The sequence below is a fragment of the Sceloporus undulatus genome, chromosome 4, assembly GCF_019175285.1.
Source record: "Sceloporus undulatus isolate JIND9_A2432 ecotype Alabama chromosome 4, SceUnd_v1.1, whole genome shotgun sequence".
Taxonomy (NCBI): Eukaryota; Metazoa; Chordata; class Lepidosauria; order Squamata; family Phrynosomatidae; genus Sceloporus; species Sceloporus undulatus.
The window spans coordinates 124,199,398-124,219,318 of NC_056525.1; the positions used below are offsets into that span (position 1 = coordinate 124,199,398).

Sequence of the window (19,921 nt, forward strand, 5' to 3'; positions counted from 1 at the left end):
AGATTAAAAAAATCATTTTCTCTTTGATTCAACATAATCTATGACTATTAGTTTTACCTAACACAGAGGACAGGTTCCTTCCTGATTTTAACCCTGTAGGCACACATTTCATACAGAAAAACAACAACACATAGAGGTACCTTTATCACAACTGCTGCCCATTTCCAGTTCAAAAGCCTAAGCTTAAAGAAATCAAGCTTAACTGAGCGGTACTCCACACAGCACAGGAAAAAAACACATCCTAAGAAAAAGTCCATTGTTATCTTCTGGACTGAAGAAGAAGGCAGTAAACTATGACTCCAGAGGCTGGCATTTTTTACTCCCACAGTTCTCCTTTAAGGAGACCGATGCTGTTTAAACTTCCATCCCTGGCCCCCTGGCCCTTGGGATCCGTGCTACTTCCACTTAAGAAAAAGCTGGTTTTCTCTGACTCTTCCCCCTCCCCTTACTACAGCCTGCAGACAGCAAGGAGGAAATGCATGAGAGAAGACTGCAGCTATTCAATCAATCGTTCCAAACGCACATCCTCTTCATCAGTTACTTTCAGGCTATTAACACTCAATGGCCATTCCTCAGTTGCAGAATATTTCCTTATTCATCCTGATCCGTGGCATCCAAGAAGATGGACAATCAGCTGGTTCCAGAGAAGGTTTTCTCCCTCAGAAAATAACCACGACAAGTCTCAAACAAATCCTTCTGCAACGTTTTGCTGTGATGCTTTGGGATAAGAGATTCTGTTTTTAATTGTTCTGCTGCACAGTGTATCAAAAAAGCCTTGAAGAAAACAAAATTTAACATGATGAGAGATGCGAGATGGCAACAAGCCCCCAAGTCTGTTAAGCACTTCTGCATTGAGGAGACTTGTCTTTGCCTTTAAAGGTGAATGACAACTTTCAAATTATCCACCAAACTGCAAAAAAGGAGTAAAAGGCAACATTTAGGAGAGCTTCCAAAATGACTTGCCTAGATGACCAAAGAAGGATCACAACAAGGAACAGGAAAGACAACAGGTTTAAACTGTGAGGAAGCAGATCTATTTGTAGAGGGGGGAAAGAAGAATAAGAAGTCAGCAACAGAGTTCCTTGACCTGCAACCACCGATCAGCATAAACTGGTGATTAACCGAAGGTAGTTATCTCCCCGCTCTACCCTGCCTCCAACAACTCATGGACACTGTTATTTCCTTGTATCAGGATTCCTATACTGAAGTCCCTCAAAATCCTTTGCAGAGGTTCTTGATTTTAAGTTGGTGCCTTCGTCTTTTGAAGAAAAAGAAGGAAGGAAACAAGGTCAACCCTCTTGCAGGTAATGCATGGTGTAATTGTCTTTCTTAGAAAAGATGAACAGCTAAAACAAAAAGTAGGACGTATTTGGAGGAGAAAGGGCCAAAATACATGCCTTCACTCCAGTGCAGGAGCCATAATGAAGTATTGCAGTGAGGCTTGGCTGGTCCTGCTACATGCTCACTGAGGGAAAACTGCTCACCATCATCAAAGCATCTCTAGTAATTTAACACAGTCTGCTGGATTTTGCAGCGTCACACATGAAGAATTAGAAGCCTGCATCCTCATACTAATGTCAACCATGGATTGACAATACCTGCAAAAATAAAAATAAAAAAAAATATGCTGGCTTAAACTAAGCCAGAAGAAGGACAGAGGAAAAATCCACACTTGCTCAGCCACCTCCCACCTACCGGAAATACATGACCTTGAGACAAACCCCTCGGGTTGCCTGTGAGCTTCAGATTTCAGAAAAGCCTTCCATACACATTAAAAGAAAAAAGGAAAGTGTTTCCAGATAGAGATGAGATAAAACTTCAAGATGCAAACTGACGAAGCAGGGATAGCAAAATGAGAAAGCAGCAATTAGCTGTCTTAGGTACTTTCAACTGTACACAGGCATATTTCAAATACTGCAGCTGCAGATGCTGCTTCTGTGCCCTTAAAACGGCTTTTCTGCTGAGTAGGGTGGAAAATCTATACTGTTGCGACCAGGCCAAAATTAGATTGCTGCCCTCCTCTCCCCATGTGTGCTACATAGTGCTTCTGCATTATTTTCACCTGCTGTAAAAATCAATGCACCTCTCCATCTTAAAATATTAAATTACCACAATTCACTGCATGAGTCACTCATGAGGGCCAAGGCTGAGGCACAGATCATACCCTCTCTACAAGTCAACAGAAGCCCAAATCCTTCCCTTCTCTCTCTAAAAACTGAATGGGCGCCCTCATCACCAATGCACAAACATAGGCGCATACATATACATGTTCACAACCACACTTCAAACATAATTAACATAACAGCATGTTTGCAAGATGTTGTGTTTAAGTAACATTAGTAAACTGAAACAAGATGAAGGAACTCTTCACAAAATGTAGAAGCCTTCATAGACAAATTAAACAACACCCCCCCCCCCCCTTTATAACATACACATTAGGATCTGTAAAAATAATAGCATAAAGAACGAGACAGAGCAGCTTTACTAAAATCACCCAAGACGTTTATGGCTGAGGTGAAACTTGAATCAGAGGTATTTCTTTTACATATTAGCTGCAGTAGTTTAGTAATTCTCTGGGAACAAGCCCAGAGGGGGGATAGCCTTCTTGAAATCAAAGTGTTAAACAGTATTTTACATATTATACAACAGTTTTCAGCAAGGCAGCGATGAAATGTGAAAATTAAATTTAGCCCTTTCGAAGTCCAGTCACCAAGTAATGCAATATCAACTCTCATCAATCAAATATCTAGCTAGCATGTATGTGAATTCTGTAAATAAGTATTTTGATCTTTTTTTCTTTTTAAGACCACTATGGCTATCAGAGGCACTGTAAATCCAGTAAGGTATCAATGGCGATAAGACATGGGGAGGGAGAACAGGAACTGGTCTGATGAAATTCAAACCAACACTAAGGAACAGAGTTGCAGCTCGGAGAGAACAGCAAAACGTGGAGTGTCAAGAGGGAAGGAAACTGGGTTTTCTTTTAGAGCAGTGGTTCCCAAACTTTGGTCATCCAGGTGTTTTGGATTTCAGCTCCCAGAAATCCTAGCTGGCTTGCTGCAAAGGTCAGGAATTTTGGAAGTTTAAGTCTAAAACATCTGGAGGACTGAAGCTGGGAACCACTGCTCTAGAGTATAAAAACACCTAAAGCTATTCCAACATGAAGACTCAGTTTCATTCAGCTCCTAAAATTAATAAGGGTTATCAGAAACAGAACCTGGAAAAGTTCCTTTTCGGGGCTATAGCTCTGAATACCCCCCAACCTGCTGGGCCTTGTGGAAGTTGTCGTCCCAAAACATCTTCTCTTACTCTGATCACAAGCTAATCATGTCATCATTTTCCTGATCCTAAGCAAGGCTTTACCAGAATGCATAGTCATCACTTCATTCATTTGCATTTGTAAGAGGCACTGATATGTTATGGTCCTTGTATTTCCATAGTAGTGTGCAACAAGATTCAATGCAATTCAGCTGAAAAAAATGGCAACAGTTTTCACATACCCGAGGACACGGGTAGATGGGGATCCACTCGGATAATCCAGGTTCCCCCCTCCTACAACCCCTCCCCAGCTCAACAGCAGCTACAAGTGCAAAAACATCCTCCACTAATCCAATTGGGCATATAATGCTCATATTAAGCCTCCCACCCCCTTCCATTTTCCTAATGCAAACTAGATCTGCTGTTTAACCCCCAGGGGAAAAGCTGTACCTCCTGTTCCAGTTGACTCCCACATCTTGGAGCAGCCTTTAAAGTACTCTGAAACATCAAGGTCTAGTTACAAATCTCCAATTGTCGCATTTAGTTTTGCCCTCAAGTGTCTTTTCAGATGTCTTATTTTCCCATCTGCTAGATAAAAAATCAGCACTTCATAGCTCAGGACAGTTATTAAGCCCTAAAAGAACATCCATCCTAAAATTATATAATATACATCAAAGAAAAGAAAGGTATAAAATACACATGTAGCATATTTTTAAAGGTACTAGTATTTTTATAACTCTACAAATCAGAGAGCTTTATTATAGAGTTGGAAGGGACCTCATGGGCCACTGTTTCCAACCCCCTCAATGCAAGATCTCCCAAATGAAGTATCCTTAGCAGGAAAGTGTCCAGCCTCTTTTTGAAGATGTGAAGAGAAAAAAAAGGCATTTGGTTCTATTATCAAACTGCTCAGCCAGTGGTGACGAACCTATGGCACGCGTGCCAGAGGTGGCACTCAGGGCCCTCTCTGTGGGCACACATACCGTTGCCCTAGCACGGAGTGTGCCAGAGTCTCTTACTAGAAAGCCAGAGGGACGTGGCACTTTACAATAAATAAGTGGGGTCTGGGTTGCAGTTTGGGCATTCGGTTTGTAAAAGGTTCACCATCACTGGATACTATCAAGAAGTTTCTTTTAATGTTCAATTGAAATGTACTCTCCTTTAACTTCAAGCCATTAGACCTGGTCCTACTCTCTGGGGCTGCAAAGAATAGGCTTGCCCCTCCTCTCTGTGAAAGCAATTTCGGTATTTAAAAAATGTAATCATGTCACCTCTCAGTCTTCTCTTCAACAAGCTGAACATGTTCAGGTAGTTTTCCTCACATGCTTTGTTCTCCATACCTTTTATTACCCTTTTAGCTCAGTACTTATTATTATTATTATTATTATTATTATTAACCTTTATTTATAAAGCGCTGTAAATTTACTTCAGATGAGACATGACCAGCACAGAATATAGTGGGACTGCTGCTACCCTGAACTTCAAAATTATATATCAATACTGGCCAAAATAGTATTCGTCTTCTTTGCTGCAGCCTCATAGTGCTGGATCAACAATAATCCCAAGGTCCTTTTCATACGTACACTGAGCCATGTATTCCCGCATCCTATGCCTGTGCAATTTGTTTTTTGTGACTTAAATGTAGAACGTTGCATTTGATTCTACTGAATTTCATTTTATTAATTTCTGCCCGATTTTCTAGTTTAAACAGGTCCTTTCCCATTCTGTTCCTATCTTCCAATGTGTTAGCCATCCCTTCCAATTTTGTGTCATCTGCAAACTTGGAAAGGATTTCTCTCCACCATGTCATCAAAGTCACTGATAAAAATATTGAAGAGCAATGGCCCTAGAGCAGGACCCTAAAGTACTCCATTCGAGGCCTTCTTTCAGTTTGAAGAGCAGCCAGTGATGATGACATTTTGAGCACAGTTTTCTAACCAATTATATATTCTCATCTATCGATCTTGATTTGCAATCCAGATCTCTGCTGTTGCACTGAAGCACACCGTTCTCATTTTGGGGAAAACAAAGACAAAATAAGCATTGCTCTGCCTTTTCACTGCAGTATGTTAGCATTTTATTATTGAATTAACTGCCCCACTGTCATCTTGATAATTCTCTTGCCTCAGATTTATCTGAAAAAAGCCATTTTTCCTTCTACTTGCTTGCCTAGCCAATCTCAACTGATTCTGAGCTTTAGCTTTCCTTATGTTCGGATGATGACACCTCAGAAATACAAGTTATACTTTTATTTTATGGTGCTGGTTATTTGAAAGCAACTTATAATTCATATAGCAAAGCGGACTCATCTAGTCATTTCCTCCCGGCAGTACTTTATTATGTTATTTGTGTGCTAGGGTACAATCCGAAAGACTTGGTGTTCTAAGTATAATTATAGGTCAAGGATAGTAAACCTCTTTGAATCATCCCTAAAAGAGGGGTGCCCAAGACATTTTGTTAGCACAACTGGGTTAGCAAACAGCATCTCATACTACCATCTGCTATACTCAGTGCATAATATCCAAAGCCAGCCAAGGTTTTCTTTGGGGTGTGGCACCTAAGTCATCAAATCATGCAAATGCCTTTATGGCAGCAAAAACACAACTAATAAATTATTTATTTTCTGCCCTGAAACCTTGTCTTCAGAGCAAGAGGGAAAGCAAAGTTGTTTGTATGAGAGGAACGGGGAGGAGGGAAATAACTATAACTAACCATACCCTAATCAACTGGTGAGACAAACTCAAGATTTTTGTTTTAAAATCCCTGTATTGGTTCAGGGTGGCAGTGCACACTACAGGCCACACTGGAATGTGGCTGAAAGTGACATTCCCTTATAGCAACTGGCTCCTTATAGCAAGTGGTTCCTTGTAGCAATAGTTACCCCACATGGAAGACACTATGGCTGCATCTGCACTGCAGAAATAATCCGGTTTGACACCACTTTAACTGCCATAGCTCAATGCCATGCAATCTCCAGCGACTCAGGGAGCTGGGGATGTTTAGCCTGGAGAAGAGAAGGTTAAGAGGTGATATGATAGCCCTGTTTAAATATGTGAAAGGATGTCATATTGAGGAGGGAGCAAGCTTGTTTTCTGCTGCTCCAGAGAACAGGACCCGGAACAATGGATGCAAGCTACAGGAAAAGAGATTCCACCTCAACATTAGGAAGAACTTCCTGACAGTAAGGGCTGTTCAACAGTGGAACACACTCCTTCCTCGGAGTGTAGTGGATTCTCCTTCCTTGGAGGTCTTTAAACAGAGGCTGGATGGCCATCTGTTGGGGATGCTTTGATTTGGATTTCCTGCATGACAGGGGGGTTGGACTGGATGGCCCTTGCGGTCTCTTCCAACTCTATGATTCTATGATTCTTGGATTTGTAGAGTTGTGAGACATTTATCCTTCTCTGTCAAGAGAGCTCTGGTGATGCAACAAACTACCATTCCCAGTATTCCACGGCACTGAGCCATGGTAGTTAAAGTGATGTCAAACTGGATTATTTCTGCAGTGCAGATACAGCCTATTTCATCTTATTTCTTGTCCATGGCAACTAACAGTATGAAGCTAGGGTACAAAAACAAAATACACGACAACACAAGGTAAGCATTCCTAGACATTAAAAGGTGTTGAATCCAATACAGAGATGTTTTGCTCCTCCCTTAAATATAGTATTGAAATTTGCTTTATTTTTACCTTAAAATACCAGGATCAGACTTGGTTAAGTACCTGGCTGAGAATACCAATGAATATCAGGTGTCATAGGCTACACTTCAGAGGCAGGAACTGGCAAAACCACCTTGGAGTATTCCTTGCCTAAGAAATCCCATGAAATTCATGTAGTCACAGATGTCAACAAGTGACCTGAAGGCAGACACACACACCTTTCTTAAATCCAGTTACTATAATGCAAAATATACATGCAAACCATATTTCAGCTTACTGGGTGGAACTCTTCTTCCAACAATATTCCACAGAGCTCTGCCTTGGCCCTCACAGACCAGAATTAATGGTATTTCAAAGTACAAAATCATCAGAGAGGACAAGACCTAATTATACTTCTGCATGTAGGTTTATATTTATCTGGGCATCTTCTTTTGTTTTCTTCTTTAGAAACTTTTAGTAAGTGATAATTCATTCAGGTTAGATGTGCTGATTTGTAATACAGAATAAGAGCTAGACAAAAACATTTAAATAAATGATAACAAAGCCATGGCTGCATTGGCCCAATGTATGTAATACCCTGCCCACCCACAGATTCAGTTTATACATAATTCAACAGATTTTATCTTCCCTGAAAGATTAATAGGAAGGAGGTGGATACATACATATATACATACATACACTGACTAACAAAAGTAACAAAATATTGTCAAATCGACAAAAAGGAATATTTTCTTTACATCAATTTGTGAGCTTATCTGTCAACACCAAGATCCATATCCTTTGGAACCATAGTTCATTGGGACACTTTTTGCTGGGCCTTCAGTGTAACACCACTGCCTGCTATGCTGTTACTACTTATTCATCTGGAATGGGTGCAGAATGTCATTCAATCTCATTTAACATATTCAAGAGCCCACATTGGCTGTATTTGAAAGCAATGCTACAGTAAAGAGCCTAGACACATCTTGGCCTTGCTCTCAAGGCAACTCCTGGTATAGCCAGAAAAAGATCTTGGAATCATTCATTTTCATTTTAAATTAACTATTATTACCAATTATATTCATATTGTTATTGTCAATATAGTTAGCAAAGCAATCCATCTTCAAACTGGTCCAGTTTGGATGTCATGATGAACTATGATTTATATGATGGACACAAGTCTAGGCTCCAGCATTCTCCCAGTCTTCTCACTTCAGTGGTATGGAAATCAGAAGCTTCTGCTCTCATGTTTCCAAATCATAAATTGTGGTTCATCTCGACTATAATTTCTTGAAACAGGTATGAAGCTAGGTATTATTCCACAAATAAGCCATTGTTATTATTAACTTATCCATTGTCTTTGGACAAAATTACAAAGCACTATCAATGAAGAATGGAGGCAAAAGCGTTTGAACTCTTGCAACTATGCCAGAGAGGCGTGCCTGGGCTCCATTGCACTACTTTGGAGTCTGAACCTCCCAGGTTGCTTAGTAGGGATGTTCGCTTCTCTCCCTTCTTTGTACTTTAGTTAAAGCCACTATTCTGTGTTTTACAAAGAAGACTAAACTTTTCATTCTCTGTTACATCCGGTGTATGGGTGAGTGGTGTGGGACCAGATATCGTTCAGCTTTTGCCTTGCCTATTTGATTGCCCTGTTGGAGAGCTCCACTACAATCTCTGCCAGGCCAATATATCTGAATTGGACATTTGTATGAACCCATGGTTATTCATATGGAGTTGGATTGTGTTCTAGATATGAGGGCCTACATCTAAAATTGTGCAAGCAGACTTCTCCTGACACAACAGGTCTTCCCCTTCTTCTCCTCCCAATATGGGAAGTGTGTCCAGAACTGCAGGGATAAAAGAGGAATCTATTCCATCTGCCATATCTGTTCCATTTGCAGCCAGATGCTGCTGGATACAACCCACTGTGAGTTACTTTTCTTTCCCAAGAACACTTCCATCCATCTACTTATTCATTGGCAGCACTATGTTGTTCCTTAATTAACATATTGCCAGCTTAACTAGCCTAGTTTTAGCTACATACATCCCTGTAAAAAGCCAAGCAAATCATTTATAGGCAGGAGGAAGAGAGGAGCAAAATGGCACTGCAACAATTACAAACCAACACCTTGTTATAAACATTGTATGCATCTGAGGAATTAGACTGAAGTCTACGAAAGCTCATGCTGCCAACTTCTTTCTTTCAGTTAGTCATAAAGGAAGGTCGCCAGTATTAACAACACAACTATTGATAGTACTAAGTTAATAGTAAACATATTAAACTATTTGTTAGAATGGGAGTTGGTTGTACCAATCCTGGGACTGGGAAGACCCCAGTTCAAATTCTCTCTCAGATAATGGTGTTCACTGGACTAAGTTGTCTTTGTCCAAAGGATGTTGAGAAGCTGGAGGGCACCAAAGGAGGGACACCAAAATGGTCAAGGGCCTGGAAACCATGCCTTATGAGGAAAGACTTAGAGAGCTGGGTATGTTTAGCATGGAAAACAGACGGTTAAGAGGTGATATGAGAGCCCTGTTCAAGCATCTGAAGGGGTGTCACATTGAGGATGGAACAAGCTTGTTTTCTGTTGCTCCAGAGACTTGAATATGGAACAATGGAAGCAAACTACAGGAAAAGAGATTCCAGCTGAACGTTAGGAGGAACTTCCTGACAGTAAGAGCTGTTTGACAGTGGAACACACTCCCTCTGAGAGTGATGGAGTCTCCTTCTTTGGAGGTCTTTAAACAGAGGCTGGATAGCCGCCATCATCATCATCATCATCATCATCATCATCATCATCATCATCATCCATCTGTCATGGAGATGTGGGAGATGATTGAGAGTTCCTGCATGGCAGGGGGTTGGACTGGATGGCCCTTGCGGTCTCTTCCAGTGTTATGATTCTATGATTCTACATTAGTGATACAAATATTTAAAAAAATCTTATGAAGGGTCAACCCACTGATGCATCTTTCCCTGACTAGCACTGACCATCTTTCCATGCCCTGCTACCTAAAATTCTCTGTCAGCAAAAGAATCTGAAATCTTCTGTCAAGGCTGAACTGAAATACATGCCCTAACCTCACATGGACTGGGTAGCTGACTTTTCTTGTGTCTTCCCTTGCTCCCATGGCTTTGTTGTGAACAAGTCAAAGGGCAGCTTGGTCCTACACAGCCTAGGCAATACATATGACACTTCCATTTCTACTGTGTTGTGCATCTTATTGTGTGAAGAGTGGGAGAACCACCTTTTTGCCTAGAATAACTCTTTTGTGCACTACAAAAGAAGTGAAAGAAAAGCAAAGTTGAGGGGGTGTGGAGACCTTTCTTACCCTACTCCTATCAGTGCAACACAGAACTGATGTACATAGGCTTAAAATCTCTGGTGCGTTACAGAACGCCTGAAATTGGCGGTTTGCCAGTGCTGCTAGTTGCTGCATCGGGGAACGGCAGTGGTCAAACCGTGCAGTTTCCGGACGCAGCAAAAAGAAGCCCGAAAATGGCACAGAAGTGGTGCCGCGAGTCGCTAGTCGCGCACTTGTGGCGTCACTTCCGCCACACGACATGTAGAACGGGTGCTGCCATTTTGTACGTACCCAGGATGTACTAGGGTTAGGGGCGTGCGTAAAGCACGCCCTTTCCTAACCCTAGTACGTCCTGGGGACGTACTTTACGCCCATCCGGAACGGGCCTCTATCTTTCTTCCTCTCAGCCCTGGCCTTGTGCTGAGCATTGATTCTTGTAGTTCAGTATTCTCTACCTGACCAGCCCCATCTCTCCATACCTTTAGGCAAAAGACTTTCTTAGCTCTGATACCCATTATCCTTTTAACTGGGAACAGTAGGTACTGACACTGAGGCTTTCTGCATTGAGCTACAGCTCATCGTCCTGGATTGCAGGAACAGTGAGCAACACCAAAATTCATTCTCATCTTGACTGACCTCACAGGGCTGTTGCCAGGATGAAATTGTGAAAAAATAATATATACTTCCAAGAAGCCTTTGGAGGAAGGACTGGATAAACATGTTATAAATGAACAAGACATAACATTCTGGTTTTTTAAAAATGAAATGATAATAGCTTCCAGACACCTGCTTTCCAGTTTGAAGTCTCAAGACTTTTAATTATGGAGCATCAAATATGCTGAACTGTAGAAAAACTTCTTCAAGTGTGAACACTGTAAAATATCTGGCTTTCAATACAGAAAGTTTTTAAAGAACGGGCTGAGGGATGCTGAATTGTTTTCAACTGGACTATTTTTAATAGCTCTTTAAACTTTTAAATACCATTTTATTCTTTTAACTAGAGGTCTGAAATGTTTTAAATATTGTCACTAGCTTAATTCTTTTTTTTTTATGTTCACTTTTTGTTTCTTTTTAGCTTTATCGCTCTTTTAAACTATAAGCTACCTCGAGTGACCATTCTGGGAGGAAGGCGGATTACAAATATAACAACAGCAACAACATCAACTTCATACAAATGTAGTATGTGCTATAACAGAGAACCAGTGTGATGGAGCGATTTCAGTGTTGGATCATGACTCTGGAGACCAAGGTTTGAATCCCCACTTGGCCATGGAAACCCACTGAGTGATCTTTGACAAATCACACACTCTCAGTCTCAAAGAAAGTTAGAGGCAAACTCCCTCTAAACAAATCTTGCCAAGAAACCCCTGTGATAGGTTCTTCTTATGGCCACCATAAGTCAGAAACTACTTGAAAGCACACAGCAATGACACAACATAATCTGAATAAACAACTGGGCAATTTGGAGACTTTTCTATGGTCCGTGAGACATAATCTCAAAGTCATTTTTCCCCTAAAGAAAAGGGTGTTTCAGTAAAAAGTTTGAAAATGAGAGCAACCTCTCAAAGAGGTGCACAATAATGGAAATTTCTCAACATTTCTTGTATTTTCAAAGATTTTAATTATCCTGTGGCCAGTCCTAGTGAAACACTCTGCAGCCATAAGACTATTTCTGACATGGCTTTCAGGAGTACATTCAACATGAACAGCACATCTGTGTCTCCACAAGCAGGTGACACAGATGACAAGCAAGCTACTACTACAGGCCACTATACGCAATGTTTCAGTTAAACACTATCACTTGTATGCATCTGCAAGACTTACCTGTGGGTTGAAGCCAAACATGTGATAGAAATCACACATATACACAAAACAGACAAAATGCAAGATACAGAAGGAAGTTTTGATGTACTGTATGTGTGTGAGGTTTTTTAAGAGTCAGTTTATGTCACGACGAAGTACAGGATGGCCCATGGTTATTAGCCATGATAGCTAAATCTAAATGCAGGCTCACAAAATGAAATGGTAATGATCAGAACCTGTTTGTAAATATTCAAAAGCATCTGGCGGGCCACTGATGAAATGAGATTGGAAGACTAGATGGAGAACACTCTGATCCAGCAAAGCTGTTTGTACATTTCACAACAGAAAATATATACAGTGGGCCCTTGGTATGTGCTAGAGTTTGTTTCCAGGACCCACTGTGGATCGCAAAATCCATGAATACTCAGGTCCTATTAAATACAATGGCAAAAAACGATGTCCCTGCTATAAAATGGCAACATCAAGATTTGCTTCTTTATATTTTATATTTATATTTTTAGAAAATATTTTCAAGCTGTGGATGGTTGAATCCGTGGATAAAAAGTCCATGGATAAAGAGGCCTGGCTGTAGTTAATAATTCATCCACTTTTAAATTAGCTTAAAGTTTAACAAAAAAGGCTATAAGCTATTACCTGCCACTTAACTCTTTTATTTTGTACACTAGTTTCACTTCTGGTCTTATGTGTGTCATATTTGAGAAGTAGAATGGTTCATATTCTAATAGCACTTCTGGGAACTCGATGATGATGATGATGATGATGATGATGATGATGATGATGATGATGATGATGATGGGGCTTTAATACAGTAATATAGTACCATTCCTGTAATTGGAACTTTACAATGAAATGTTTAGGCAGCAAAATTTGACATGCACTTATATCATACATCAGCTGAAAACAGACTTTCTCAGCTGACTGAGTTCAAGGTGTATTCCAGCAGGCTAGTATATGTGGACAGCAACACACTAAACAGAGTAATCACATAGTTAAGGTATACAGTTCTGACACCAACATTATACATCTATCACCAACATACCTATCACTTCAACTCTTGTCTGCTTAATAGAACCATTTTTCCATGACACCATATTTTAAACATCATGTTTCAAAACACGATGCATCTAAATGCATTCCTTTAACCATTTCTTCATGAAAAACAAGCCATCTAAACAAGTCTTTCCCAACAGAAAGTTTGGAAGAAGTACTCCAAGCCTACCGTACCAAGAAATGACAGAAGGCTTCGCTCATCTTCTGTGCTGCTATCCAGCCACTCGGCTGAATCTCCAGGAGAGAGGAGACTCATTCTCCAACCAGAAAACTTTTCCATACAGGAGACAATGGCTGAACGAATCAGGGAAGGGAGGGCAGGAAAGTGCAGATGGTCCTGGGGGTCCAGTACTTAAGTTATTCGTGGAACAGAAGAAAATGAAATGGAGAAACAAGAGGGCAACCTGGCTTGACTCCTGCCTCCCTTAGCTGACAGATCTCATGGAGGAAGAGTAGGAGCAGGAGAGAAGATTTGGTTCCAGTTTAACAGCTCCAGGAGCAAAAATAATCTGATAGCAGTGGTAATCTATAGCAAAAAAATGGTCAAAATTGCACTTGAAAATGCAGGGGAACAGTAAGACAAAAGAAACTGGTCCCCACACAGGAAGATCAGCAAAGCCACGCAACACAATAAAGTATAACATGTGCCTCTCTTCCTTGGGCAGGGGGTGTGGATGGGTAGCAGACGTCAAATAAAATTTCAGTAGCTTTGTTTCCCAGTCTTCCAAAGAAAGGTGAAAGAGCATTTAACGCTCTGCTCGGAACCAGGGAGAACGGCACTGCCACCAGTCCCTTTCCTGCTCCAGCTATTATTACAATAGCATCCCAGACTCTTTTACAAGGCATTTGCTCATGCAATGGCAGGTTGATCAATCTGTGAATAGGAAGAGCCCCTCCCCTCCCTGCTTCCCCTCCCTCCCTCCCGCATGGCGGCTGCATTGATCGACAATAATGGAATCTGTTTCTGACTGCCAACAGCAGCATTAAGGATATTAAGAACAGCTCCTCTTCATCAGAATGAGACGCAGCAGCTGACGCGAGCCCAGCCCAACCTCAGTCTCCTCACTTAATAGGGGCCCCTCTCACCCTTTGGGGAGGACAAAGAAAAGGGGTCAGGAGAAATCAGTCCAGTTAGGAAGAACCAAAGAAGCCATAGCTACCGAAAGAGTCCGTTTAATTGACAAAAGAGGGGAACACAACAAGTCGGCCCTATCTAGTGAACGTGTGCTTGCTCAGCAGCTGTGCAATGGGGGCTTCATCTGCCCCCTTGCAATGAAGGGGTTGGGGGAGGAGATGAGTTTAAATCATATATATATATATAATGACCTAAAGGGTCATTTCACAAGTCTGTACAAATGAAAAGCAAGGATGAGCCCTGACAAACGAGGAACGCCTGGGCCTCACAAATCAAAAAGGTCTTTGTCCTCAGGGACCAGAGCTGATGCTCTGAGGGGGAAAAACACTGCTCTTTTTAAAGGAACAGGATCCTTTTTTAAAACCATTTTAAAGCAAATCTACATTAAAAGCGCGTGTGTGTGTCTGTGCGTGTGGAGGAGACAAATCCCTTTCAGTGGATGCGTTGCTACCATCAGCCCCAATTAAAGATTGCTTTTTGGCAGCAAAATAGGTAGGGGAAGCAAAGCAGACCAATTTAATAGCAGGGAATTAAAAAAACCCAAAAATGAGGATCAGCAAAGCAAAGAATTAGATTAAAGCTAGCAAATAGCAGGGCAGGGGGAGATGGCATCAATTCCCAGCAGGGGAAAACTTTCAATTACTTCAACATTCTGCAGCCCATAACATTTGTGTACGAGGCTGAAATTTTCATAAAGCGCCATCTCCAGCTCCACAGTTAATGAGAAGAGGGGGACAGTGCTGAACTGGGAATGCCACAGCTGAACTGAAGGTTAGTTAGTGGTTCTCTGGACGAGACGAAATACTTCTGACAGTGGAGAAGACATGAATAATATATCTTTGCCTGGAGTCTTCCTGAGATGCTGGACAGTACTGACCTAATATATTTCTCCCCATTCAGGGCAGAAATAAACTGAATGCATGGCACTGTTGGTGTCAGTCCAAAAGTAGGTTAAAAGTTCTGCAACTGAAAATCTTGATTGAATCGGACTACTTGATGACCAACCAAGTATTGGTCTATTTGGACTAATAATGGACTGGGGAGCTACTGTGCACAGAGTAAAAAGAATCCGAACCCAAACATCGGATTCTTCTTTCAATTCTTTCCAGTTTTCTAAGGATTCAAAAGTGGGAGACAGAGTTATCTTGCTTTTCAGTAAACAAACTGGATCAATTTCAAAGGCAATTTGTTTTCTCTTTAAAAAGCCCACGTTTTATTACTAGCTATAAAAGTAGTTTGTTTATAAACAAAGGCCACAGATTTTGAGACAAAGATTGTATATTTAATTAGACGGGAGTCCCTTACTCTCATCAGAAGTTTTTAATAGGAGACTTAACAGAAGAACCCACTAAATGTGTCATATATCTTACAAAAATGAATGAATTGCACCACTACAAGTGTTTGGGGACAGTGTTTAAATGTCTTTTTAAACAGTTTCAGCGAGAGCCTAAGGAGAGAAGAAGGCAAGGAGTTGAGTATTCGTACCATGTTCAATGGAAACATAAGTGACTTCTTTCTGCCTCCTAATCACAGGACTAAATTTTGTATTCCATATGCAGTCCTCCAGATGTGGCTGGGCTGCATCTCCCAGCATTCTGCACCACCGGCTATGCCGGCTTAGAGTGATGGAAAGTGTAATTCAGCAACATCTGGAGAGCTGTAGTTTGCCCACACTTGTTTTATTCCTTTCAGTACCTGAAGTGGGACCAGGACCTTCTCATAACACAGTTTCAGTTATCTCATACTAGACTAGATCCTGCCTGTGAATCCTGTAGAACAAAAACAGAAATGGCACAAGAGATCAGTGATCAGCTATAAAAACTATTGGGGAATGCAGCACCTTCAACTTGTTCTCAGTCTAAATTACTCTTTGAAAACTGTCGTTGCACCCAAAGGGTAAAAAACATAAGTACAATAGAGGAACCTGTAATGCAAAGGGAGATATTTAGATCAAGCTAGAGGCTATATAGCACAATTCATATAGCGTTGGAATAGACCACAAGACCCATCCAGTCCAACCCTTACCATGCAAGAAGACACAATCAAATTCCTTGCATTTGTGTTTGCTCACTTTTATTTATATACCTATCTAATTTATATCCTGTTTTTTTCCCAGTGTGGGACTCAAGATGGCTCAATGTAGGTTAAAACGAATTACAATTAAAACAATATATAAAAACTTTTTTAAAAACCCTTCATCAAAATGAATTTAATAACATGTCTACAACTCAGAAGGTAAAAATCTAACCTACCCTGTTAAACTCTTCTATATACTGAACTGAAAGACAAAGGCCTGTCTAAAGAAAAAGATCTCTGCCTATCAGCAGAAATAGGGCAAGAATAGGGGGAGCTGAGCATCAAGATACGACCACAGTCTGGAAGTAGCTAAGGAGGAGGATCTTTTTTGGGTCCTCATCAAGCAGTCTTGTGACAGTGGTAGTACGAAGAAACAGTCCAACCCCCAAACATCTTAGAATCAGGGCAGGCTCACAAAGGATGATGCAGTTTTCCAAATAGTTGAGACCTCACCTATGCAGGGCTTTACAGGTCATAATCCATACTTTGAATTCTGCTTAGAATTGGACCAGGAGCCAGTGTGGCTGTTTCAACAAGGGAGTCAACTGTCCCCTATAACCAAACCTGGTCAGCAGCCTGGCTGCAGCATTTAAAACCTGCTAAAGTTTCCAAAGGCAACCTCATATAGAGTGTTACAGCAGTCTGAATGGGATAATGTTGTATTGTGGCAAGATCTAACATCTCCTGGAATGGCACACCTAGTGCACTAACTGTGCAAATGCAACCCTGGCCACACTGAAATCTGAGCTTCTAGAATCCAAAAGTATACTCAAACTGTGAACATGTTCATGAGGGGTATGCCCCCATCTAACAAATGGGGCTAAATATCTGTTTTCTGAACTGTCTCACCACTGACCTAGAGTGCCTTCTGCCTTGTCTGGATTAAGCTTCACTTTGTTTGCCCTCATCCAGTCCATTCATGATGACTGACACCAGTTTAACCCAAGAACAACTTCCTTGATGTTCGATGGAAAGGTGAAACAGAGCTGAGTGTCATCAACATACTGATGACACATGACCCCAAAACCTCAGACAACATCTCCCAGTGATGTCACATACTATATATATGTTAAAGCAGCATGGAGCCTAAACCAAACCTTGAAGGACTCCATAGACCAACAGCTAGGGTGCTGAACAGACATCCCCAGTACTGCTTTCTGAATGTGTGCCTCCAAGAAAGAGTGGAGCCACTGTTCAACAATGTCCCCAGTCCTATTCCAAAGAGACAGGATTGCTTTTATTAAAAGTACAAAACCAAACAAATAGCAGCAGCACCAACAAACCATTGTGGTATCCAACCAGGGATCTTCCACATCATTTTTGTTTTAAACAGCTTACGCTGAAAGCCGTACAAAGGGACAGGCAATGGGGCGCGTGTTGCATGCACAAATCCCATTGTTTTCAATGGGGCTCAAGCATATGCCAGAATGGATCCCCCGCATAAGGCAAGGGTGCACTGTAATTATTTTTTCTCAAAGAAGAAAACAGTAAAAGAGGGCAAGTGTAACATACATATGCTTGAATGGAAAAAGAATGCATAGAAATGAAATGCACAGCCAGCAAAATTCACAAAGCACCAAGGAATTTTAAGCTTCTCTGAGAGATCAGAGTATATCTGGGTTTTCTCTGAAGTGATAAAACTGTGCTAGGAGTATACCATTACAGGGCTGGTGGGGACATGCATGATGAAATGCTTCTCCATACAAAAGAAAAGCATATACTGTACATACTGAATGTCAAAGAAAAGAGCTCCATCTTAACCTTTCCCTGGAAGCTGCAGTCATGAAAAGACATACTGCAAGCAACAATCCTTTCACTAAGCATGTAAAAACTATAAGACAGTTTGCCTTAGACAAGGAATATTTGCCCCCAGGGAAGCAGATGTGAAACTTTTTGTAAATTGATTGAAAATGTGCTTCCCCCCCCCCCCCATGCGCTGTGAAATGACTTGGATTGATATGAATAAGTTGCTGTACTAGTACTTTCTGCAGACTAGTATCATTTGTAGCTATACCTATGAGACTGCCTTACAACACAATAAATGACTACTGTTTGACCTCAGCTAACTAAGAAGGAAAATTATCAATGAAGTACTGTACATATTTTAGCAAACAGTATTTACTTCATCATTTAGTAAGATGTTTTGTGATCAATTAAACTCTATATGGGGTGGCATTTACAGTGAGGAAGGATGCAGCAAAAGCAGTTAAAGGATATAATGCAAAGTCTGACTGAATCATGTCAATTAGATTTCAGGGAACACCCACCCATATAATCGTAATCCAAGTTTGTGCAGAAGAAAAAGCTGGGCTTCTGTTCAAATACTTGCAGAGGCTATTCAGTTTATGCCTTTTTTGAATATTATAAAACAAGTATTTTTCAGAGAAAAAAGCAAGAAAAAATATTTTTTATGCTTTCAAAAGCCTGGTCCTCTATATATGTCTAAAACCCCAATTTGAGCATCATGTGACAGAAGATTCTTCTGCTTGTAAACAGATTATGTAAAACCTGAAATGTGAATGCCCTTTCCTCAATCATAAAGGGCTAGGATAGCAGGCAAGCCAAAGCAGCTTTATAATTCTCTCTTTCTTTGCAAAGAGGATCTTGATATTTTGCATGCACCATGGAAAGTCATTTGGAACAAGTGATGGAATAAAATTCAAAACCTTTCCTTAAATCACCTGATTCAAGTGTGCCCTTGCTCCCAAGTGTTAACCGTAGATCAAAACATGGACATAAATGTTGAGGCATCTTATCCCCAAATAGGATGGAACAATGTGATGTGATAATGTGATGTGATATATATATATATATATATATATATATATATATATATATATATATATATATAAAATTGGATATGCTCCTGACTTTCCATCTCTTAGGGGAGTGCTGTCACCTATACACTTACAGCACTGAAATCTAGGAAGCTAAGCAGCTTTTGCTACCCTACGGATTTAGAAGTCACATTACTGAAAAGCAAAGCTTCACCAAAGTTTGGAGATGAGCATTTATAAAGCAATCTAATAATATGGTCAATCATAATGCATGCAAATGTAGCCCTTTCAACTATGGAGAGAGATGGTAAGCATGCAAAAACCTGAGCAGTGCTAATACTACAAATGTGCATTAGCAAGGAACTGGACACTATATGACTCAGAACAGTGCAAGGGGGTCTTCATTGACCAGCCTTACTATAGTCAATCACTCCTTTCATGGCAGTATGTGCAATCAATACTGGGACACCACTGAAAGGATTCTTACTAAAATGTGTGAAGCTAATTGAGAGCTGGAGGGAAGTGTGTATGTAGTGTATTGGAAATGCCTGCTTCCTCATGCACCGCATAACAAGATGAGCAACGAGAGATCAAAATGCATCATGCTATATATAATGTAATGTCAAGACATTTAGAAATCCATACTATACTGGGCTTTCTGTATAATACAAAAGATGTACAGCATACAGGTAGTAATGCAACTCCTCTGGTAACCTGGGAACTTGAAAGAACACGAAGCTAAGAATTGGGTGAATCTGACTGCGTTGGTTTGGCTTACTTTCTCATTTTCCAAGCCGTGAATTAGTTTCTGCCTGTTACCAAATGATTCTATGATTTAATACAAATGTGTTA

General features: G+C 40.7%; 1 protein-coding gene across 7 annotated transcripts in view; it reads right to left on the reverse strand.

Moving 5' to 3' along the window:
- RASAL2 (RAS protein activator like 2) overlaps nt 1–19,921 on the reverse strand; it is a 279,543-nt gene that overhangs the window by 81,424 nt on the left and 178,198 nt on the right. The window contains exon 1 of one of the 7 annotated variants that reach the window (XM_042463811.1): nt 13,256–13,594. The exons of 5 other annotated variants lie outside the window; for them this stretch is intronic. In XM_042463811.1, the coding sequence (XP_042319745.1) occupies nt 13,256–13,361 (106 nt within the window). In that variant the 5' untranslated portion in view covers nt 13,362–13,594. Of the gene's footprint in view, nt 1–140; nt 276–13,255; nt 13,595–19,921 lie in introns of those variants that run through there. One more of the 7 variants, XM_042463812.1, reaches the window with a different exon arrangement.